The sequence below is a fragment of the Gopherus evgoodei genome, chromosome 6 (assembly GCF_007399415.2).
Source record: "Gopherus evgoodei ecotype Sinaloan lineage chromosome 6, rGopEvg1_v1.p, whole genome shotgun sequence".
NCBI classification, from domain to species: domain Eukaryota; kingdom Metazoa; phylum Chordata; order Testudines; family Testudinidae; genus Gopherus; species Gopherus evgoodei.
The window spans coordinates 88,412,839-88,437,521 of record NC_044327.1 but is presented as its reverse complement, the minus strand read 5'-3'; the positions used below and the strand labels follow the sequence as shown (position 1 = coordinate 88,437,521).

Here is a 24,683-nt window from a genome sequence, read left to right as displayed (position 1 = left end):
CTAGGGGATTCCAGCCAGCGGCCAGATCCCGCCTATCCATCCAAGTAACATTAGCTGCATTGCTATCTCCCCATGTCCTTTCTGCCATCCACAATCTACTACGTTCTTCTCCAGTCAAAACTCTACTTAACAACTGATCCACATCCGTATAAGTAGGATTATAACTTAAAAACAATCTTTCTAGAAGTTCTATGATCTTTCGGGGATTTTCCCCAAAAGACCCTGACAACTGTCCCCACTCTTTCAAATCCCATTCTAGCCATCCTTTATATTCCACAATACTAGCATGTTGCAATTGTCCATCATTGCTCATATAAGGTTGATCGTGCACCTGTAAAGGCATCTCTATAACCATACTTTTATTATTCGCAAGAGATTTGACAGAGACATCCTCTAGGCTATCCTCAGGGGGGGGGCATGCACCCTGCTGTACCTGCTTGGACCTAAGCCTAGTAACTACTCCTCCCGAGGTTGGCCCCTCCAATTCCTCCTCATCCTTCTGCACAAATTCCAATCTGGGATCCTGCAGATTCCCCTCTGCTACAAGGAGAGAGTTCCCCTGCGGAGGAGGAATAGGGGCAGGTGCAGAGGGGACCAGCTGACGAGTCAAAACACGCCGTGGTCTACACCCTTCATCGAAATAACCTGGAGGGGGTTCACTCTCGGGAGAGTACCTGACTGCCATAATTTTTAAAGATTTCCACAGCTCTGCTGCTGTGTCCCAACAAAACCAGTAACATAACTGTCCCGGATGGTCTTTTTCGATCTGGCTCTTTACTCCTCTTAAGGCAGCCTGCTCGAAAGAGCCATACGAAGGCCACCTCATCTCCGAGTCGGCCAATACCGCGGTATACCCAGTCCAATTCCTTACACATAGTGTGTACAACTTCTTCCTAGACATTCCTGTCTGTACTGGGAGTTTCCCTTCATTCCATAACTTATTTACAATCCCCAACGGACTCTCAAGAGGCACGCTAGTCCCTTGACCCATGGTGTCTGACAGGAGCCCTCCAACTGGCGTTTACCCTGCTGTCCAATACACGACCCCTCAATATTGAATTGGCTAGGAGAAATCTCCTGTGGCGCCTTGCCAATTCATATATGAGTGGTCTGACCACTGGACAGAGGTACCGCACCAGAAGGAATCCCGGACGAGCCCCCAAATTGTTAGGTAATAAAGCAAGTCCTCACTCACCTCTCCAACACCCGAGGTTGCTGCGGAGTTGGAATATGGGCCCACAATTCTGTCAGAGACCAGACACAAATGCGTTGATCAACGGGCACACACTACCCCAAAAGCTTTAGAATAAGTGTGGCCCCTTTATTAGGGGTGGGCATCAATATTTATACACAGAAGTAAACAAAGTGATTAACAAAAGATAATGGTCATGCATAATCAATCAAGATTTTACAGGAAGAGCAAGTTTAAGAAGTAAATGCATAGAGATAAAAGGCTAATGGCTACTTGAGGAAGGGGGTGTCATGAGTAGTTTGCAGGTCAGTGCTTTGTTCAAAAAAGGTTCAGAAAGGATTATGCAGAGACGGCCAGTCTGGGTGTTTTTTGGCTCCAAAGTTCACCAAAAGTTTAGACCCAACAATAGTATAAAATCCTATTATAAATAAATTACAGAAGTACAAGAGTTATATTTTGTTAGCTGTGTGCACAACTTTTCTGTTCAGTCAATTTTTAAATTAAATATATGAATATAAAAAAAAAAGAGTAGATATTTTTGACTTGCAAGTTGTGGGCATCATGCAAAAGTTGAGTTTTCAGTAGGGATTTAAATGAGCAGAGAATGGTGGCTCTGTTTACAGAAGAAAAAGCTTTTTGAGTAACCCTCATTCAATTACTGGAGATACTGATCTGAAATGGACATTTTTGTATTGCAAAACTAAAACAAAATGAAAATAAAACTTCAAACATACTAAGAATGGTTTAAACCCTATAAACTAATCATATATAAACTCATAGCTGTAGACAAAGATGGAAAAGATATTAGTGAGCAGGATGGAAAAAATCTTAGGAGGCGGAATGATATTTCCCTGATTTATATAGAAGGGTCATTCTGATATTAGTGTGAACTATAATGAGTCTTTACAATATGAGTCATGAAAGTTGTGAATTACCCTATAGTGAGAAGGTGGGGCCATGAGACAGAGAACAGGACAGGATGGGTAGTGAATGCTGTAAAGCAGATACAGCCCCCACCTCCACCATGCCCTATATACACACCGCAAATGCACTGTGGTGTATACTTCACTGACAAACAGCAAGTTGCTCTTTGAAAGCCACCCATCTTCCCTCCCTGCTCCTATGTGGCTCCCAATGTAGATGGCAGAAGGCTCAGGCAGCTGCCCACCAATCCAAGCTTCTCCTCTCTGCTATATTAGTTTGGAATGTGTGTATTACAGGCTTACTTTTTTTTTTTTTGTTAATTGTTGACTGTAAATTAATTGCCAAAATGATTGCAATGAGACGAAAGAGAGTAGTGACTCAGCTCAATTATCCACTCAGCTCAAGTTGGATTTATTAAAGAGAGGATGGTGGCATTTCATTTACAAAATCTGTATCCAATAGTGTGGGACTTTAGTGTGAGTTTGACCACGAAGCACTCAAAGTCATTAACTGCTGAAGAAAATTCTTTCAATACGGCCACTTAAATCTATCTTTATACTTTTAGAAGGTTTGACTTTAGAAATGCTTTTCTAAAAGGGGCTAGAACACTGTACTCAGTTTCTACAGTAGCTATTTCCTCATTTCCAAACATTTATGTTTTAACCTTAAATGCACATTTTCTGATTTTCACACATTTGGCTTTATAACTGTAACATTTTAATAATGCTGTTGCATTATTGATTCATATCTTTAGGTCTATTTTGAAATTTTGTCTAAAAATAGCCTTAGTTTTTTCTTTTAAAAGAAAAACTTGCAAAGGGCCAGAGTATAATCTCTGAATGGATAGGTTCCAGTTTTTTTATGCCACCAAACATAAAGCAGCTACCAGTTCATCAGCAGTGGGGTTTTTTTGTTATGTACCTATAAATAATAATGGAGATGTACCTATCTCCTAGAACTGGAAGGGACATCAAGTCTAGCCCCCCTGTCTTCACTAGCAGGACCAAATACTGATTTTGCCCCAGATCCCTAAGTGGCCCCCTTAAGGACTGAACTCACAACCCTGGGTTTAGCAGGCCAATACTCAAACCACTGAGCTATCCCTCCCCCCTGTAAATCTCATAGAGCTGGAAGGGACCTTGAAGGTCAATGAGTCCAGTCCCCTGTCTTCACAGGACCAAGTACTGATTTTGCCCCCGATTGCCCTCTCAAGGATTGAGCTCACAACCCTGAATTTAGAATGCTAATGCTCAAACCACTGAACTGTCACTTCCCCCAATGGTTGGTCCCTCCTTCCATGACATGCTCTTGTGAGACAGTCACAGCAAGCAGCTACCAGGGAGAGAAATCCTTCAAAAATTAATTAAAATAAATAAATAAACTGAGGAGCAAAGGGAATAAGGTGCTGAACTCTTCATAGCTAGTATGGAGACAGCTGTTTGCCCTGAGGAAGAGTCAGGGGACTTGTCTGACAAATTTATTCCTTATCCAGTCTCTGGCCTAAAGGTTTGGTTCTACAAACCAGTAATTCAAACAAGCTTGTCAGGCAAGACTAAAACCTCTTCACATGGTTTCAGACCTACAAGTGTGGCTTCAGAAACAAGCAGGCCAGGAACTTCTTGTCAGGCCACTAGCAGAGATTCAGATGTTTTCCCCACAAGGTAAACCTTCCTACCTTGGGACATACTAAAATGTTTGAGTCCACCATCCTACAATCTTCCTAAAGCACTCAGTAATGGGTTTTTTTAGTGGCAATCACCTTGATAGCCTACGAACTCCTCAAAATACATTCTGGTTTTCAGAGAAGATGAAAGATAAATTATCTGAGTAGGAAAATTAACTTCTTTGAGTTAGTAAGGATAAAGGAAAACTGTGATTCAGTACATAGCCTGAGATATTTTGTCAATTGTATGTGAAGAATTATCCTTTAGAGAACTTAGAGCACCATGAAACTACTACACAATTTAAAGCAGAGAACCTGGCTTTTTGGGGAAGACTCTTAGATAAAGGGCTCAGAAAGGATGCTTTCCCTGACACTCTAAAAGGCCTTAAAATTAGGCTGCAGACCATGTCTACATAAGATTCTCAGTTCCTGCATTAAGAGCTCTTTAGTTCTTAATGCTTAGAAGGTCTCCAGAGCTCCAGAGTTCCTTGAACCAGAGCTATTTGCTTTAGAGAGGTTACAGACTCCAATCCATATACTATGATCTTATAAGCTCTGTAAAACTTCTGAAGAACTTTATAACACTTACAGAAACCTAATAGAGTTCTCAGAACTTTAATTTTTCCAAGCAGCTACATTCAAAATATTAGCCCTCAACTTTTTTTTAAAATAGCTATGTGTACTGGTAATTAATGTTGGTAATTAATGAATAAAACAAATTTGGAGATATTTATCTTGTATCTCAAAAATGCCTTGTCTAATTAGTTTCAAACTTTGAGAAGAAGTTTTTCTCTGACTGGAAACTACATATGGAAATTTTATGGAGAAAGGAGTAATATTTCAACAAATTAGAAGAAGGGGTCAAAATCAGCCTTATAAATGGGAAATTTCATGCAATTTTAACTAGGGAGATGCTACTGCTGGATCGAAAGTTCTGCTATAAACTGGGGGCCCATCAGCTAGAAATAATACAGGAAGAGAAAGGCCAGGTGTATTAGTCAGAGGATGACTATAAGCCATCAACATAATGTGGTCATAAAAAAGCAAAAGTGATCCTAGAATGTATGAAGTGAGATATTTCCAGTAGAGAGGGAAGTATTAATGCCACTGTACAAGACACAGGTAAGACTTCATCTGGAATACTGTGTACAATTCCAGTCACTCATGTTCTAGAGAGAGGAATTCAGACTGGACCAGGTGCAGAAAAGGGCTGCTAGGATGATCAGGGAAATGGGTAGGCTGTTTTATGAGAGGAAAATAAAAAAGCTGGCTTGTTTCACCTAGCAAAATGAAGACTGAGAGGGGAGATGATTGCTCTCTATAAATACATCTGGGTGATAAACATTAGGGAGGGTGAAGTACTATTTAAGCTAAAAGAAAACATTGGTGCAAGAACAAATGGATACAAACTGGCCATGAATAACTTTAGGCTGAAAATTAAAAGATGGTTTCTAACCATCAGAAGAAAGAGGTTCTTCCAACAGAAGTAGTGTGGGCAAACAATCTAACTAGTTTTAAAATAGAATTTGATAATTTCATGAACGGGGTTACCTGTTATATAGCAGGGAACTATACAGAGTGACCCAGGAGATCCCTTCCAGTCCTATGTTTCTATAATAATAATAGCCCTTAGCTCCAGATTGTTTTGCAGATTTTACGTTCTTATATATATTAAAAAATTACCTCTGAGGTTAACAGCTGTCTGTCTGAATATGATCTCTTTCAAACTATTTTGTGACTTTCACTCAATACCACTATTTCTATCAGTTATTTTTCTAATACATTATCCATAGTCAGGAAGGTAAGTGGTTCCCTCTGGAGCTACTGCCTACTCTTTCACAGATTGGTTGGTAAAGGTCTTTGTGTGAACAGCATTTTAATAACCTCTTCAGAGATACACAAACAACTTATTTGATGCTGTCAGCCTTCACTTGCCTGGGGTCCAGGGTATATGAATGTATGCTGGACATCAGATTGTAGATCCTTAGTACTTTTTGTTCTTCTGTGTCTTGTGTTCTGAAATGAACATATTGTGTAGAAAGACTGTGTGAGGTTGGTGTTGTGTCTGGGCTGTTTGTTGCCGTGAGTTCGAGATTGGTCCCTGGGATTATTTTTTTCTGAAAGCACTGTTTATTGGTGGTTACTTCCCCAGACCCTTCATCTCAGACTAAGGGCCACAGTGGCCTAATAGATAAGACAGTGGCTTTTTAAGTCAAAGATTGTGGATTCAAGTCCCATCTGGGGTGGAAAAACTCCTTTTTGGGAGGGGAGGACTATCGCAGTGGTTTGAGCATTGGCCTGCTAAACCCAGTGTTATAAGTTCAATTCTTGAGGTGACCATTCAGGGATCTGGGTCCCAAAAATCTATCTGGGGATCAGCCCCCCTTTGAGCAGGGGGTTGGACTAGGTGACCTCATGAGGTCCCTTCCTTCTATGAAGAATTGTATTCAGTACTATTATAGCCATGTTTGTCCCAGGATATTAGAAGGGCAAGATAATATCTTTTATTGGACCAACTTCTGTTGGTGTGAGAGATAAGCTTTCAAGCTTTGAATATGAGCTCTATGTAAGCTCAAAGCTTGTCTCTCACACTAATAGAAGTCGGTCCAGTAAATGATATAACCTCACCTACCTTGTCTCCCTAGTATTGAAGAATTATCTTTAAGGGACTGAGTGAAATCCTGGTCCCATTGCAATCAAAATGAACTTCGCCATTTTTCACACCATGCAAGATCCTTCTTTCATTATTTTTTTCAGAGGGGGTGGGGTGAGATGAGTTTGTGTTTTGTCAGAAATCATGTCTTGAAGGACAAAAAGGGTGTGTTTCGTTTGTGTTAGCTCAATCAAGTTAGCTTACCACAACTGAAAAGCCCTATTAAGGTGCAGTCTAACACATCTGAAGCCATGTGGTTGCCTAGGGGGGAGGCTAGGCTACGACTATGCCAGCTAACATGCCTTCAGATGTCAGTGTGCATCTTAATGGGGCTTTTTAATCATGTTAAGATATTGAGCTAAGAAGAGTCCAGCACACATCCCTTTTGTCTGTTAAGACAAGCCCAGAGAGCCCTGGACATTTTAATAGGGACTGACACTGAGCTTTTCATTCTGGTGCCACTCTTATTCTTATTCTCATGCCAACCCTCTTCCTCCTCCTAAGAGCAACTGCTAGCTGTAACAACTCTGCCATGGTTAGCAGCTGCTATGCTTGAGTGCAGCCGCTTTTCAATACTTTCCGCTGCACTGTTATTGTAAGACCTACTCCTTCAATGATAGTTGTGTCCAGAAGCCCCATCAAAAATATTCTGACATGCAGCTGTGATATTGCGGTCAAATGTATTTAATAAAGAAAGGATAAATAAAACAGTAAATAAAAAAATACAGTTTTCCAAAGACCTCAGTTCACTGACTATTGGATTTGAACAGCAAATTCCATACTGCTGCTGAGCTGCTGCCTTGCTTCATCTTTCATGGTTGAATTTTTATAACATGACATTGATACTTGATGTTTTTAATAATGCAAACTAAATCTCATAGGGCCAAATTCTACCCTCCGTTACCCAGTCTCCTTTACTTTATGCATTTTAAAGAAAGTTCCAATCCTGCACATACTCAGATGACAAGTATTGGAGCCTTAGGCCTGTGTACAGGTGCACTACTGCCTCCATGCACAGCCCCACGGAAGTCAATGGGTGCAGCAATGTGCCTTCACTATAAATTGCAGATCGGGGCCTAAGATTGTAAGATCCCTGGGCATGGGATCTGCCACAGTTTATGTGTCTGTAAAGAGTCATTCACACCTATGATCCTATATAAATAATAGTGGGAATAATTGGATCTTATTTTAATGTAGTGTTTTTAATCATTTGCTTTTTTTCCCCCAACAGAATCGTCCCTCCAGTCTGACTCCGTAAAAAACTCCAGAAGCTTTCTTCAGTTAAATGAGATAGTATTAATAAATAACGAGGAACTTCTGCCATGTCATATAATGGATCAGCATTGGAAGTTCTATGTGGAATGTGAGAATTTTGGATTTTAAGAACTCTTCTGATTTATAACATTTTTTCTTCATCATCAGTTAAGAGTAAAACTGACTTTTTAGAATTAAATTGCCTTGTTACTAGCATTTAAATAGCTTCTTTAGCCTGATAGTCTGAATGTAAATCAGATAAACTAAAATATTACCCAGTATCTGGATTTAATACAAGAAAATTAATTTGCAGCAGCTGAAGATAATTGTCAATGTTGAATTCATGTTTTGTTTTACTATTGAGACAAGGAAGTGTAGAGGCAAACAAAGTCCTTTTATAAATTTGGCACTCACCTCTGGTCATACTCAGTCCTAGCATAGGTGGGTGCAACTCCATTGACATCAGTGGCATTATACCTGCTTATACAAGGGCTGTATATTTCCTCACTTGTCCAGATAAAAGCATCACTGACAGTCAATTTGCAAGTAACTTTAGAGGCAGTCTACTTGAGCACATGCCACCCTAAATGACTGCAAAGGTCCATGTACCAATATAAGCAATTCTGTTATGCAAAAATTAAGATAAACAGTTTTTAAAATTGCTTTGCTTTACATGACCTAGAAATGTATAAACATTTCTAAACAGTGGGGGAAGGGGATGAGAGCAGGGTGAGTAAACGCAAAATTTTATCCATTTGAAGTTCTCAAATGTGGGGTTTCTCTGATTACCAAATGTGTTCAATCTGAAATGATAGTAGAAGCACTAGTGCATGGCAGAAAGTGCAACAAGGTCATTTACTGGTAAAAAAGATTTTTTTTTAATCTAACAGCAGCTTCCAAATTTGCCCTAGCCTCCTGAGGATTTGTATTTGTTTTAATTTTAAAATGTCTGAGTCTTCCCCATTTATATATCATTTGACTATTACCACGAGAGTGATATGCATTCAAATTGCATTCTTGCTCTTTCACTCCCTGCATTACAAGAAATAGAAAAGATGCAAAGGTAACACCCAGTACTGTTAATTCCAGAGAATGGGACAGAGTGAGAGACTAATGCCAAAACATGGCAGCCTGTAATGGTTATTGGGGTGTGAATTACTGTCTTGAAGGGGAGTTGAATACTGCCTTAGGCAAAAGGAGACTATCAAGGCATGAACTTGATACAGGGGAAGGAGACGGATACTTCTAATGGGAAATGTGTTAATACTGTGCCCTGTCATGCATTAGTAGTCAGTGATTGATAAGACCTTAAAGATAGAAAAAATACCAACTGTCATGAAGCCAAAAAGTTAAATGCTTTTGAGTGGTAGGTATTTAATAAAGGTCAGTTTCCACACAGAAAAGAGAGAAACCATTTTTCTTAGCTGCTACAATAGAAGAATAGAAAGCAAAATCAGTTTAAAATAAATGCTTATGCAAATATTGTTCATGTCATGTTTAGAGGAGGCTACCATCTTATTTAAAAAATGACCTGTGACTATCAGACCTACTTTATTGCTTGTCAGTTTATTTTGAATGTTTTCTTTGTTATAAGGTATTAAATAAAATTGTTAACAAAAACTGTAAGGTCATGACAGTAACACTTTATTTTAGTCAGTATGATAATAATGTAATATAATAATTATAATATAATAACATTGCACATGATCAAAGTGCAGATTGAGAGGTGGTGACAAAAATATTGGCTCGCACGCTGATTCATAGGTGAGGGGGAAAGGATGCAAAGTATTTGTAAACTGCTGTTTTTTTACTGATTCTGTATGTGAACGTTTCTTTGATTTTTTTATCAGTGTTCACGTGCACTTTAATCAAGTAATAGAGTTAAGGTGTTAGCTTGACAGCAAGAAATTTTTCTGGTCAAACTACCTATTGATAATATTAGTAAACCTAGTTTTCTACTTTCCAAATCCATACTCTTTACATAACTTAAAGAAATAGGACATGAGAAGGGTGCTGTCTTTGAAAATGGTTTACTTTTCATTCCAGCTATGGTTTTACATTAAAATGTAAGCCTTTACAATCACATACTAAAGAAGCACAGTTGATCCTGGACACTGTGCAATACATGCAGGATCACCAGACCCTTGTTCTAGTGAGAATCTAATGTGGTGCATTACACCCTAGGTGACAGACAGTAGTGACTAGTTCTCCTGACCCTTCTGCTTTCAGCAACTGGCTGACTCGTCTTCTCTCCTATGCTCTGAATGAATGTACATCTCATCCTATGCAGAGCAGAGGAGCCAAGAAGGAGAATTCAAAGAGGAGGAATCAGCTGATACCCTGGTCACTGTTAATATTTCATATAAGGAAAAAAGGAGAGATTTCAGGGGCCAGGAAGAGTCAAGGAGGCAAAGGGGAGATGAAAATAAGTGAGGAAGAAAGCAAAGGGGATTGACAAAAGAATAAGGAGGGAGAGACAGGAACATAAGAAAGCAGTTGGGGACCAGACAATAAAATATAGAATAATAGATTTTAAGGCCAGAAGGTGACTACTACGATAGTCTGACCTCCTGAATAACACAGGTCATAGGTTATGGAAGAACTGCATAGGGAAGGGAAGCAAGGGAGAAGTGACAATGGAACAAGAAACAAAAAGGACAGAATAAAATGCACACAGTGCAGAGGGCTAGCACAAGGGTTATACAGGAAGTGGTTCACTGGCCCTCTGCACAGGGATGAATTTTACCCAGAGAGAACAGAGCAAATTAAGAGACATGGGATAGTAAAGGCCAGATTTTAAAGGGTATTTATGTGGCTAACAATGCAGACAAATGCCTAGTGGGATTTTCAAAAGCATCTGAGCACCTAAATCCTATAGGTATTAGGCATCTAGACATTTTTGAAAATCCCACCAGGTATGTCTGTGCATCTTGAGACATCCAAACACCTCTAGAAATTGCTCTAAGAGTTCAAGTTTTACCGCAGAAGTACAGTTTGAATGAGCAATGGAGCTAGGGAGAGTGAATTTTGAATGAGACAAAGATACAAATGTCATGCTGTCTGCAGTGGCTCATGACCATGAGTGCCAGCCTCAGGGCAGACTGTCAAAAAGCAGGGCAGAAAACCCACACTGGCTGTAAGTTCTATAATTAGATTTCACCCACCCAGTAACAAATGTGAACTCTTAAAGCACTACAACAGTCTTACCATGGAGTCACAGGCAGTCCCCTTGGGCATTCCAGTCTATCTTGCCACCCATGCAAGATGGATTATGTGATAGATGATCACTTTACACCAAAAATCACAATAATATTCAGGTTACTGGTCCCAAAGGATAACTCACTTACCCCAGGTCAATTGTACTCAGATCTCAAACCAAAGACAATGTCTGTAATGAATCCTGTAATAAACTAAACATTTATTAACTACAAAAAGAAATGAGAATTATTTACAATATTAAAACAGGAAACATAAACCCACAAATGAGTTACAGTCAGATTTAAAAAGGTGTTATAAACTTCTATAATAAGCAGCTCTATATGTCCTTTTGGGCTGACCTATGCCAAGCGTCATGAGGATCTCTTGTGTATGTTTAGAAGTCTTTGGCTCTCAGAGTTCAGACAGCAGAAAGAGACCAAGTTTCTCCTTGTCCGGGATTTTTTTGTCCCCTTCACCCCAGAATCCAAGCTTATGGGATGAGATCATGGACAGGTCTCCCCTTCCTGGAGGGAGTTAGGAATGCGGTCAACAAGGTCTGTCTGTGTCCTTTGGTGCTACACAATGCCTCATTTGCCTTCAGTGGGCCATCTTGTGTACAGGATAAGCACTTTACCTTAATTAATGCTTCTTTTCCTGTTTGGTGAGTTATACAATTACAGAGGTTTACAGTGCAAACACTCAGGGTATGGCTACACTTCCATACTGCCGTGGCAGCGCTTTGAAGTATGAGTGTGGTCGGAGCACCAGTGCTGGGAGAGAGCTCTCCCAGCGCTGCACGTACTCCACATCCTCTACGGGTGTAGCTCCCAGCGCTGCGGCACTGATTACACTGAGGCTTTACAGCGCTGTATCTTGCAGCACTCAGGGGGGTGTTTTTTTCACACCCCTGAGTGTGAAAGTTGCAGCGCTGTAAAGTGCCAGTGTAGCCAAGGCCTCAATATAACTTTAGACCCAGGGGGGCAACCTAAGGCCCTTGGGCCGCATCCGGCCCATCAGACCTTTTGATCTGGCCCTCAAACTTCATTGCCCTGCTCTGGTGCTCCAGCCGGGAAGTGGGGTTAGGGGCCTGCCCTGCTCTGGCGCTCCAGCTGGGGAGCAAGGTAGAGGGCTTGCCCTGCTCCTCGCCTGGTGCTCCCATGTGTTCAGGACTTGCGTGATGGGCTTGAGGGCACGCATGTTACTCTGGCTCCACAACCCAAATGTGCCTCAGGCGCCATCAGAGCCTGGAATGTGCAAGTCCACATGCCTGCTACTTGTTGGCTTAGGTGATTCTGATGTTTTAGTAGTGTTAATTTTCCATTGTTGAGGATAAAACAAAGAGTTGTTGGTATGGGAGTGCTCACTGGCAGTTTTCAAAGTTATGGGCTGTCAGGACCTACATGGGAGGAGATTTCTCAGAGCAGGGGGCTGGTGAATCTGAATGAGTTCCAATGATTGACCCCTGACAAATCCAGGCTAGAGAGAAAGCGCATGGAAAGGGGGTAAGTTTGGTTTAATTATTGTAATACATTGTTATGATGGTATATTTATAATAGTAAGTAAGGTTTTATGTTTATTTCCACTAAAACATACCTTTATTATATGAAGTTTATTTGAATATCTCTGAATTGTTAATTTTATGAGCATTCGTGGCCCGCCATACAATTTCCATACCCAGATTTGGCCCTCGGGACAAAAATTTTGCCCAACCCTGCTCCCCAATGGGAGCACTGGGCAGGCAGCTCCCTGGCTGGATTGCCGGAGCAGGGCAAGTCCCCAACCCCACTCCCCAGTAGGAATACTGGATGGGTGCAATGGGGCAAGCCCCCAACCCCGCTCCCTAGCTGGAGTGCCGGAGCAGGACAATGGAGCTCGAGGGCCGGATCAAAAGACAGGCCACATGCGGCCCACGGACTGTAGTTTGCCCACCCCTGCTTTAGACCATGGGTAAGGTTGAGATTTTATCATGGTTATTTTTAGTAAAAGTCATGGACAGGATGCAGACAATTTACAAAAAGTCATGGAAGCCTGCGACCTATCTGTTACTTTTACAATAAATAATGGGGGAGCGTTGCTGAAGGGATGACAGATGCCCGAGCCCCACGGTGGCTGAAAGCTGTGGGGCCTGCTGCAGAGGGCTGAAAGTGAAGGGCAAATGTCACAGAGGTCTCTGAAAGTCACAGAATCTGTGACTTCTGTGACCTCCATGACAAAATCTTATCCTTTGCCAGGGGATACAGATATTATAAGTAGGACTAACACATGCAGCATCCTACAAAGATTCTATTAAGTCTAAACACTAAACACATTCTTGTAACACTAATTTTTATTTTAACTCTACTATCCCGCAGGTAAGCCAGACTGGTGCCCAGGTATGTATTTGTCAGTGTTTTGTGAGGCCTTGGGCCTTGGCATGTGCTGGCCAGGGGCGGCTCCAGGCCCCAGCACGCCAAGTGTGTGCTTGGGGCGGCAAGCCACAGGGGGCACTCTGCCAGCGCCGTGAGGGCGGCAGGCAGGCTGCCTTCCATAGCTTGCCTGTAGAGGGTCCGCTGGTCCCGCGGCTTCGGTGGACCTCCCGCAGGCGCCTGTGGGAGGTCCGGCGAAGCCGCGGGACCAGCGGACCCTCCACAGGCAAGCTGCAGAAGGCAGCCTGCCTGCCATGCTTGGGGTGGCAAAATTCCTAGAGCCGCCCCTGGCACCTAATCTGACAGCATCACAAGAAGGAACCATTTACAATTATGTCACAGATTTGTGTGTTTTTTTCACCCTGGCTTTCAAGTCCTAATTTGAGACAGAAGGAAAAACTTAACAATTAAACAATTGACAGAAATTAAGGGAAGAAAAAATAGAAACAAAAAGGCAGGAGTGATTGATGCCATTTTGCCTTCTTCTTGGAGTGAGGTAGGCTGTCCAGATCCCATATAGTCCAGTTTAAATTCCTGTTCCTCATCTACTCATTGTTAAATGGACTTGGGGTCCAAGTATCTCAGATTACCTCTCACTTACCCAGGTTTATTGGCTGAAATATACAGAGGTTCTTAGGTTGACTGCTTGCTCAGAAAACGTCCATATGTATATATTAACAATAGCCCCACTAGCACTTTCTTATTTTTAAGAGCAAAGTATAAATAAATTTCAGCAAGTGTCCCTCAGCTTTATCTGGAAAGTAGTGTCTCTCTCCTTTTTCATTTCAACAGTGGAGAACTGAGTTATTAAATTAAAAAAAAAATCCAGTGAGACTGTTGGTGGAGAGGAATGGACATGGAGGATTCAGTAAGAGAAGAGATCTTTATGTATGCTACCACAGAGTTGTTCAGGGCTTTGGAAACAAGGATAAGAAGTGCTGTCTGTTGTCTCGTACTTAAATTGTAAGCTCCTTGTGGGAGAGGCAGTCTTTTTGTTCTGTGCTTTGCCAAACCCTTAGCACAGTGGGGTCCTGGTTTATGACTTGGCATTCTGCTAATACAAATAACAATAAATTTGATACGGTGGATTTAAGGAAGGCAGTGCAGCAATTGAAAGGGGACTGTATGCAAGGGGTTCTACAGCTTTTTTTTTTTTTTTTTTTTGTATTCTTTATATGCTAAGTTTTTGGCCTTGGAAAAGTTTCACCGATTATACACATATAGTTTAACAGGTGTAACCACCTATGTGGGTGCTCTTATTCTAGTATAAGTGTACCTTTTCTGGTTTATGTCAGAAGGTTTTTAAACTGCATATACTGTCCTGTCTAGACAAGGCATTTGTCTCAACAGTATATTGTGCCAGTGAGTTCCACATGTTCTTTAGATGTTGTAAAAAATGTTATTTTATTAATTTAAAATGTGTCTCCTGGCTCAAAGACCAACATTTCCTGGGGACTGATTCATGGCCCTTATTTTTTCATTACAGATTAGATCGGGAAACTCCTTTCCCTCCAGTGATACCCCCCTGTTCTTTTCATAAGTAAATTCCCTATGTCACGGAGTCCCCGGGCGATGCTCTGGAACTGCTCCCCACCAAGCCAGGCAGGACTTTGGGGAGCCTCCTCTCCCTTGGAGCAGACTTGTTCAGGGCAAGAAGCTCACACGGCTTCACCTCCTGGGTCTCTCCTTGGAGCATTTAGCATTCTCTGCCCCTCCGTGCGCTTCCCACAGCGAGTCCACCCCAGCGGGGTCCTGGGGAAGCCACCGGGTCCTGCACCCCCACTTTCCAGTCAGACATGACTCTCAGCCAGCCAGTAAAACAGAGGTTTATTCAATGACAGGAACAGGGTCTAAAACAGAGCTTGTAGGTACAGAGAACCGGACCCCTCAGCCGGGTCCATTCTGGGGGTCAGTGAGCCAGACCCCCACGTCTGCCCTCAGCCAGCTCCAGACTAACAACCCCTCCCAGCCCCTCCTCTCTTCTCAGCCCCTTTCCCGGGCCAGGAGGTCACCTGATCCCTTTGTCTCCAACACCTTCAGCTGGCAACTTTGCAGGGGAGGGGCCCAGGCCATCAGTTGCTAGGAGACAGAGTGTCAGTCATTTAGGTGCACTGGCCCTTTGCTCTGCCAGATACTTAAGAACTGCCATGGGGACACTGAGGCACCAACACAGTATTTAGAGAAAACATTAAGAACTTTCCCAGTTCGTCACACCCTACAGGCTGTTGCATACAAAGTGGGGCCCTGTAGTCCTATGTTGTCCTCAGAACAGTTGTAAGACTTGCTGTGCAGAGAGGAAACTGACAGGAAATTAGGCAAGAGAATGTGCTTCCTTTCCCATGGTTTCAAGTAATGAACAATTAAGTGGAATAAAATATTTAAACAAGCCACTTTTTTCATGGAGGAAAATATTGGAATAAAGACAGAATTAAGTGTAACTAAAACCCATGGATGAGCTATAGCTTTTTTAGTATTATTTCACTTTTGCCCAAATTCATCCTTACAGCTCGGGCCTGTCCATAAATTATATGATGGGGGTGGCTGGGTCCTTAAATTTTGCTTGCTTGTTTTAGTGTTACAAACAAGCCCGCTGCTGGGAAGAGGCAATTTTCCAGCGGTCGGAGCGATTTAAAAAGGCCGGCGAGGCCCAGACCCTTTTAAATCGCCAGGGCGGGGCACAGGGCTCCTAGGCGCGTGCGCACTCCCCAGTCCCAGCACCCGCCGCGGGCTGCAGGGCAGCTCTGCAGGCCGCCCGAGGCTCTGTGCACCCTGCTGGACAGCGCTGGGGCAGGAGGGGCCCTGGGCGGCCGGAAGATGAGTCGGGGCAGGAGCCCCACAGCTGCGCCAGCTGGAGGAGCCGGCCGGGCTGCAGCAACAATCGCTGCAACTTTGTTATCCAGGAGTGAAACTGTGCATCCATGTGAGTGAGCGGTGGGGGGCGCCGGGATGGGAACAGAGCAGGGGAGCCGAGCTCGGGGCATAGATATGGACACGGGACTTCGGGGAGCGGGGGCAGAGGAACCGGGTTACGAAGGGAAAAGGGAGGCAGAGCCAGGCACAGGACTAGAGATCGGACTTAGGATCCAGCAGCTGCTGGTCCAACATCTGCAGCAAAGGCACTGGCCAGGCTTTGTCTGGGGTCCGCCAGGGAAGAGAAGGGCAGTTTGGGTTTGGGAAGGGGACTGTTGTAAGGGGAACAGTGATGGAATCTCAGCAGAGGGTTTATTTATGGTCACTAATAATAATCTCGGTGGATGCTCCATCACTGACCATTTTTAAATCAAGATCTGCTGTGGGAATTATTTTGGAGAGGTTCCTGGGGCTTTGTTATGCAGGAGGTCAGACTCTCTAGATGATCACAAGGGTCCCTTCTTGCCTTGGAATCTATGAATAAGAATAGGTTTCGGAGTAGCAACCATGTTAGTCTGTATCCGCAAAAAGAACAGGAGTACTTGTGGCACCTTAGAGACTAACAAATTTATTTCAGCATGAGCTTTCCTGAGCTATAGCTCACTTCTTCAGATGTACAGAATGGAACACACAGACAGGAGATATTTATACATACAGAGAACATTAAAAGGTGGAAGGATGCATACCAACAGGAAGAGTCTAATCAATTGAGATGAGCTATTGTTAGCAGGGGAAAAAGACTTTTGAAGTGATAATTGAGATGACCCATAGAAGGTGTGAGGAGAATTTAACATAGGGAAATAGATTCAATTAGTGTAATGACCCAGCCATTCCCAATCTCTGTTTAAGAGAATGTAATACTCCAAAAAGAGCTTCAATTGGTGCATGAGTAACATGTCCAAGAGGGACATCCAAGCCTTGAGGGATTATCCTGAGACTGTTCATACATCCACAGCTGTGGGTTTATAAAGCCCATGAGTGCACAGCAGGTAAATGTAATAATTATTTAGGTCATTGGTTAATGTTGGGACCCTCCATCTCCCATATATTAGTCGTCTGTTTGTTTCAGCCAGACTGAGATCTATGCCCTGAGCTCGGCTCCCCTGCTCTGTTCCCATCCCGGTGCCCCCTACCGCTCACTCACTTGGATGCACGGTTTCACTCCTGGATAACAAATATTGGAATAAAGACAGAATTAAGTGTAACTAAAACCCATGGGCGAGCTATAGCTTTTTTTAGTATTATTTCACTTTTGCCCAAATTCATCCTTACAGTCTGGCTGTAAAAGCTGGGATTTTCCTTCATGTTCTGGATGGGAAATTGGCAGAGGGAGATTAGCTAGAACACAATGTCACAATGAATTTGGCTCAGAGAGATTAAATGACTTGCCTAAGGAAACCCAATGAATCAGTGGCACAGACAGAGACCCCAGTGTGCTGCTCAAACCTTTAGGCAACATGATATTAAGTGTCCCCTAAACTTAGCCATAAAGGGCTATATTAAAGGAAACTCAGTTTGGCCTCCTTTTCAGATTGTTGCATTTGTAAATGATTATGTGTGCAAATTGTGTGCCACAAATGCAGAGTGTTGGGGTTCTTTTAGCTGTAGGCTTTAGGAATTGGTTAGACTGCTTTTCAGTGTATTGTCATGTCTTGGAAGTTCATACATATTTCTGGGAAGAATTTTTATAGAGATGAAGGATGGTCCTAGGGGTACAACAATAGGAGTTCTGAGTTCAATTCTCTGTCATAGACTTCCTGCCTCCCACAGCTGGAGTGTGCAGTGGGGACAGTGTAGGGTTGCCTAGGATGGCACAATGCAGTGCCCATGGCAGGGGAATTCTCTGGCTGCTTGTGGACTGGTTCAGAGGAGCGGGGGACAGAATGCCACTTTGGGTAAATCACTTAAATCTCTCTGGGTCTCAATTTCCTATCTGTAAAATGGTGATAGCAATCCACTGAGATCTGAGTTATGGTGTCTGCATGCTCAAGTACCTTTGGATACATTCCTAGTTTTTGGACCAGTTGTCTAGAAATACCTTTTTTAATACCTTTTTTTAATCCTGAGAATGTTAATACATCCACAGCTGTGGGTTTATAAAGCCCATGAGTGCACAGTAGGTAATTTTTTTTTTTTAAAGTGGGAGCAGATCTCTGCTGGTTACTAGGGCATCAGGTTAACTTTGGCTGGGGAAGGAATGGGAGAGGGAATTCTTCAAGGTTGAGACATTGCATTACAGGTTCCAGATAGAGGTATCTAAGAAACAAACGAATTCTGAATTCTTGAGTTTGCACCAGTCCCAGGTGGATGGGAAAGGCAGATGGATAGATACCCATGGGGAAGCATTGTAAGTTAGGATCTCTGAGGTTGGTAAATGTGTATTAGAGAAAATGATCCACAGAAACACAGACAGTAGGTGAAAGGCCAAAAATCCATGTACTGTGTATGTAAAATCCTGACACAGGCTATGTCAGCAACTTTTTTCACAGGGCCAAAGTCCAGAGCTTGACCAGAGGCCTACCGAACAGTGAACAATATTAGCTAGGAGAAGCCGAACAAACAAGAGACATCTTTGTTTTTTACTAAGATAAGCATGGTCAGAAAAACTTCAGATGGGGAGCAGTAATTGGTATTCTTTTATCTGAAGCTGCAAACAGACCAAAAGATTGAAAGGGGCCCTGTGTCTGTCTACGTCCACTCCTCTGCAGGAAAAGAGCCATGCCCTCCCCACATATCAACCTTGAGTTCATGGAAAGGTTCAAGCATGTCAGTATGAGATTCATAGATTCTAGGGTCAGAAGGGACCAATGTGATCATCTAGTCCAACTCCCTGCACAAAGCAAGCCACAGAACCCTACCCATCCACTTCTATAACAAACCCCTAACCTATGCCTGAGTTATTGAAGTCTTCAAATTGTGGTTTGAAGACCTCAAGCTGCAGAGAATCCACCAGCAAGTGACCCATGCCCCATGCTGCAGGGGAAGGCGAATAACCTCCAGGGCCTCTGCCAATCTGCCCTGGAGGAAAATTCCCTCCCGACCCCAAATATGGCGATCAGCTAAACCCTGAGCATGTGGGGAAGACTCACCAGCCAGCACTCAGAAAAGAATTCTCTGCAGTAACTCAGATCCCATCCCATCACCAACCACTGGGCATACTTATCTGGCGATAATCAAAGATCAGTTGCCAAAATTAGGCTCTCCCATCATACCATCCCTTCCATAAACTTATCAAGCTTAATCTTAAAGCCAGATATGTCTTTTGCCCCCACTAGTCCCCTTGGAAGGCTGTTCCAGAACTTCACTCCTCTAATGGTTAGAAACATTCGTCTAATTTCAAGTCTAAACTTCCTAGTGTCCAGTTTATACCCATTCGTTCTTGTATCTACATTGGTACTAAGCTTAAATAATTCCTCTCCCTCCCTAATATTAATCCCTCTTGATATATTTATAAAGAGCAAGCATATCCCCCCTCAGCCGCCTTTTGGCAAACTAAACAAGCCAAGCTCTTTGAGTCTCCTTTCATATGACAGGTTTTCCATTCCTCGGATCATCCTAGTAACCCGTCTCTGAACCTGTTCCAGTTTGAATTAATCTTTCTTAAACATGGGAGACCAGAACTGCACACAGTATTCCAGATGAGGTCTCATCAGTGCCTTATATAACGGTACTAACACCTCCTTATCTTTGCTGGAAATACCTTGCCTGATGCATCCTAAAACTGCATTAGCTTTTTTAACGGCCATTTCACAGTGGCGACTCATAGTCATCCTGTGATCTACCAATACCCCAAGGTCCTTCTCCTCCTCTGTTGCTTCCAACTGATGCATCCCCAATCTATATCTAAAGTTCTTATTATTAATCCCTAAGTGCATGACCTTGCACTTTTCACTATTAAATTTCATCCTATTACTATTACTCCAGTTTACAAGGTCGTCCAGATCTTCCTGTATGATATCCCGGTCCTTCTCCGTGTTAGCAATACCCCCCAGCTTTGTGTCATCCGCGAACTTTATTAGCACATTCCCGCTTTCTGTGCCAAGGTCAGTAATAAAAAGGTTAAATAAGATTGGTCCCAGAACCGATCCTTGAGGAACTCCACTAGTAACCTCCTTCCAGCCTGACAGTTCACCCTTCAGTACGACCCGTTGTAGTCTCCCCTTTAACCAGTTCCTTATCCACCTTTCAATTCTCCTATTGATCCCCATCTTTTCCAATTTGACTAATAATTCCGCATGTGGAACCGTGTCAAATGCCTTACTGAAATCGAGGTAAATTAGGTCTACCGCATTTCCTTTGTCTAAATAGTCTGTCACCTTCTCAAAGAAGGAGATCAGGTTGGTTTGGCACGATCTACCTTTAGTAAAACCATGTTGTACTTTGTCCCAATTACCATTGACCCCAATGTCCTTAACTACTTTCTCCTTCAAATTTTTTTCCAAGACCTTACATACTACAGATGTCAAACTAACAGGCCTATAGTTACTCGGATCACTCTTTCTCCCTTTCTTAAAGATAGGAACGACATTAGCAATTCTCCAGTCATACGGTACAACCCCTGAGTTTACTGATTCATTAAAAATTCTCACTAACAGGCTTGCAATTTCATGCGCCAGTTCCTTTAATATTCTCGGATGAAGATTGTCCGGGCCCTCCGATTTTGTCCCATTAAGCTGTTCAAGTATGGCTTCTACCTCAGATGTGGTAATATCCACCTCCATATCCTCATTCCTGTTTGTCATTCTTCCATTACCCCTAAGCTCCCCATTAGCCTTATTAAAGACTGAGGCAAAGTATTATTTAGATATTGGGCCATGCCTAGGTTATCCTTAACCTCCTTTCCATCCTCAGTATGTAGCAGTCCCACTTCTTCTTTCTTTGTTTTCTTCTTATTTATATGGCTATAGAACCTTTTACTATTGGTTTTAATTCCCTTTGCAAGGTTCAACTCTACTTGGCTTTTAGCCTCTCACTTTATCCCTACATGTTCTGACCTCACTAAGATAGCTTTCCTTGCTAATCCCACCCTTCTTCCACTCCTTGTAGGTTTTCTGCTTTTTCTTAATCACCTCTCTGAGATGCTTGCTCATCCAGCTTGGTCTACAACTCCTGCCTATGGTTTTTTTCCCCTTTCTTGGGATGCAGGCTTCCGATAGTTTCTGCAGCTGCAACTTAAAGTAATTCCAGGCCTCTTCCGCATTTAGATCCACAAGTTCTTCAGTCCAATCCACTTCCCTAACTAATTTCCTTTATTCTTTAAAGTTAGCCCTTGAGAAGTCAAAAACCCTAATCCCAGATCTATTTTTGTTTATCCTTCCATCTAGTTTGAACTGAATTAACTCATGATCACTCGAACCAAGCTTGTCCCCTACAACCATTTCTTCTATGAGGTCCTCACTACTCACCAAAACCAAATCTAAAATGGCATCCCCTCTTGTCAGTTCTTCAACTACTTGGTGAAGGAATCCATCAGCTATCACATCCAGAAAAATCTGATCCCTACTATTCTTGCTAGCACTTGTACTCCAGTCTATATCTGGGAAGTTAAAGTCTCCCATGATCACACATTTCCCATTAGTGTTTACTTCCTTAAAAACATTAAAGAGGTTTCTATCCATATCCAAATCAGATCCTGGCAGTCTGTAGCACATCCCAAGCACTATCTCAGGGGAGGCTCTAGTAGCTTTCTTTCCCAGTGTGATTTTTGCCCAGACAGACTCTGTCTTGTCCATTCCATCACTTCTTATTTCTTTACAGTTAACCTCCTCATTGATGTACAATGCTACTCCACCACCTTTGCCTTTATTTCTATCTTTCCTAAACAGCACATAGCCTTCAATACCTGTACTCCAGTCATGACTACTAGTCCACCACGTTTCTGTTATCCCTATATTATCTGGTTTCACTTCCTGCACCAGTAGCTCTAGTTCCTCCATTTTGTTCCCTAGGCTCCTTGCATTAGTGTACAGACATCTTAATTTTTGCCGTTTGGCTTCACTCACATTCTGTACCCTGTTAGGCATGGACATTCTACCACCACCATCACCTGTTAGTCTGTTATCTACACTACCCTTCCTCCTTATGCCAGTTCTTCTGTCCATGGCTGTATCCCCTCTTACTTTGTTTATTTCCCTCTCAAGGTTAAATTCCGGCATGGAGATCTCCCGAACATCTCTCAACCATCTCCTAGTTTAAAGCTCTCTTAATCAGGTCGGCGAGCCTCCATCCTAGAAGTCTATTTCCCTCCTTGCTCAGGTGTTCCCGAGAGAACAGTCTTCTGTCCGTAAATGCTTCCCAATGGCCATACATCCTAAAGCCCTCCTTATAGCACCACTGCCTGAGCCATCTATTGATCGCCATAATCTTGTCACACCTTTGTCGCTCTTCTCTAGGAACCGGCAGAATCCCACTGAAGATCACCTGAGCCTCGGTTTCCTTAAGCGTCTTCCCCAGTCTGGCATAGTCTCCCTTGATACATTCCAGAGAGTATCTAGCCGTATCATTTGTTCCCACATGAAGGACAATCAACGGATTCTTTCCCGCTCCCGCTAGTATCCTTTTCAGCCTCAGGTCCACATCCTGTATCTTAGCACCCGGCATACAGCACACCCTTCTGTTCTCCCGATCAGCTCTAGTCACAGGCCTGTCTAGTCTTCTCAGTAAGGAGTCCCCAATCACGTAGACCTGCCTTTTCCTGGTGACAGTGTGCTTCTCCGGTCTATCTCCCTCACCCACTGGCTGCAAGTCCTCTTGATTCCTATTCCCCCTTGCAATCCTCCTGGGGCTCATATTTGGTGTTGCCTCCATTGACTCCTCCCCTCCTCTTGCAGGACTATTAGCTCTTCTCTTTTTCCTTGCCCTCTCTCCTTAGCGACCACCTGCTGTGCCCCTTCTTCATTTTCCAACTCTGCAAACCTGTTCCTGAGTTCTATTTCTCCTTCACTGGCCCGTCTTTTCCTCTGCCTGGTTCTCCTAGTCACATGCTTCCACCATCCACTTTCCTCCCCCAGCAGTCTCTCCTCTGAATTCTTTGGTCCTGCTTCCATCTGCACATCTGAGCTTATCCCTTCAGCCCCCTCGTGTCTGTGCTCCATCGTCTGCTCAAACCCCCTTCTGAACTCAACCAGAGTTTGCACCTGCATCTCCAGTCCTCGGATCTTCTCTTCCATCAGCTCTTTCAGGCGGCACTTCATGCAGACAAAGCTCTTTTCAGGCACCCCCTCCAGGATCATATACATGCCGCAGCTTCCACATCCAGTCATCCTCACTGTGTCTTTCACTGCTGCCTCTGTATCAGTCATGGCCTTCCCACCTGATGCCTGGTAGTCAACACAACACAAGCCCCCAGCAGGCACCAGACCACCACCCTATCCCTTGACTTGCTTGTCGGTTCCTCTGTCCTGGTCTCCCCCGCACCCTCCCCCTGGAAACTCCCACGGAAACTCCCCTGTTTACAGCTCTGTTTGCTGGCTCCTGTGCTGCTACCTGACTGGCTGGCAACTTATATAGGACCCCTAATCAGGTAAGCCCCGCCCCCAATCAGGGCTCCGCTGCTTTCCCAGCACACTGCCCCTAGCAGCCTCCACACACACACACTACACAATACAATCCACAAACTACACACTACACAAACCTGCTCCTCCAACAGAACTCCCACTGAAACTCCCTTGTTTACAGCTCTGTTTGCTGGCTCCTGTGCTGCTGCAGCTGTCTGACATCCTCCCCTCCTCATTGGTACACCCTCTTCTCTCCCAGATGCCAGTGTCTCCTTTAGAAGCACAATGAGCAACCTGAAAAAAACAATTTTTATTGCCATGTACTTTTCAATGTCTTTTGGCTTTAACCCCCAGGAATGTACCTGTTGGACAATCAGAGGAGCTACTTCATTCCTATGGACCCCAAATCATAATTCAATGTATATTATACTTACACACTTTTATACATTGTTTAAAGGAAAACACCTATGTACTAACAGTGTTACATGTTAACCTGAAACCATGGGAGGAGACATTATGTAATCTTTAAACTATTGGCTTACTGTGCTTATCTTGTCTTGCTGCTAGACCTATCCAGACGCTCAGGATCTCCTACCTCATCATTTCCCTCTGCCCAGAAAGGTTCCATATAATTCATTGTAATCAATTGTTGGCAGTGTCTCTGAGCCTAATAAGCACAGTGAAGCTCTGCCAGTGCTGTGCATAATAAACTCATGTGCTTGATTCTACACGGTGTCCGTTTTGTTCCTTCAGTAGGAGACTGGAAGGAAGCGAAGGTTCCCCTGGGCCCAACTGTAGGGGATTCTGTACCCATCCTTTCTAGGGGGCCCATTGACAGTTCTGCCAATTGGTGTCAGGGGGCCTGGTTACCAAGTGTGTGGGGGAGAGGCAGGACACTCGAAAATCACCAAAAAATGTGCCCAGAACTTATGGGCCAGCTCCTTGCCCTATGTGAGTCCTCGCCTCCGTTTCAGTAAGACTTGATCTG

The 24,683-nt window shown here is 43.2% G+C and overlaps 1 protein-coding gene across 1 annotated transcript in view; it reads left to right on the top strand.

The window, feature by feature from the left end:
* The window catches only part of ANKRD31 (ankyrin repeat domain 31), a 143,493-nt gene extending 135,210 nt beyond the window's left edge, over positions 1–8,283 (top strand). Inside the window, 1 exon segment of the mRNA XM_030566573.1 lies at positions 7,664–8,283. Coding sequence (XP_030422433.1) covers positions 7,664–7,815 — 152 coding nt within the window. The 3' untranslated portion in view covers positions 7,816–8,283.
* Positions 8,284–24,683: the final 16,400 nt, after the last annotated feature.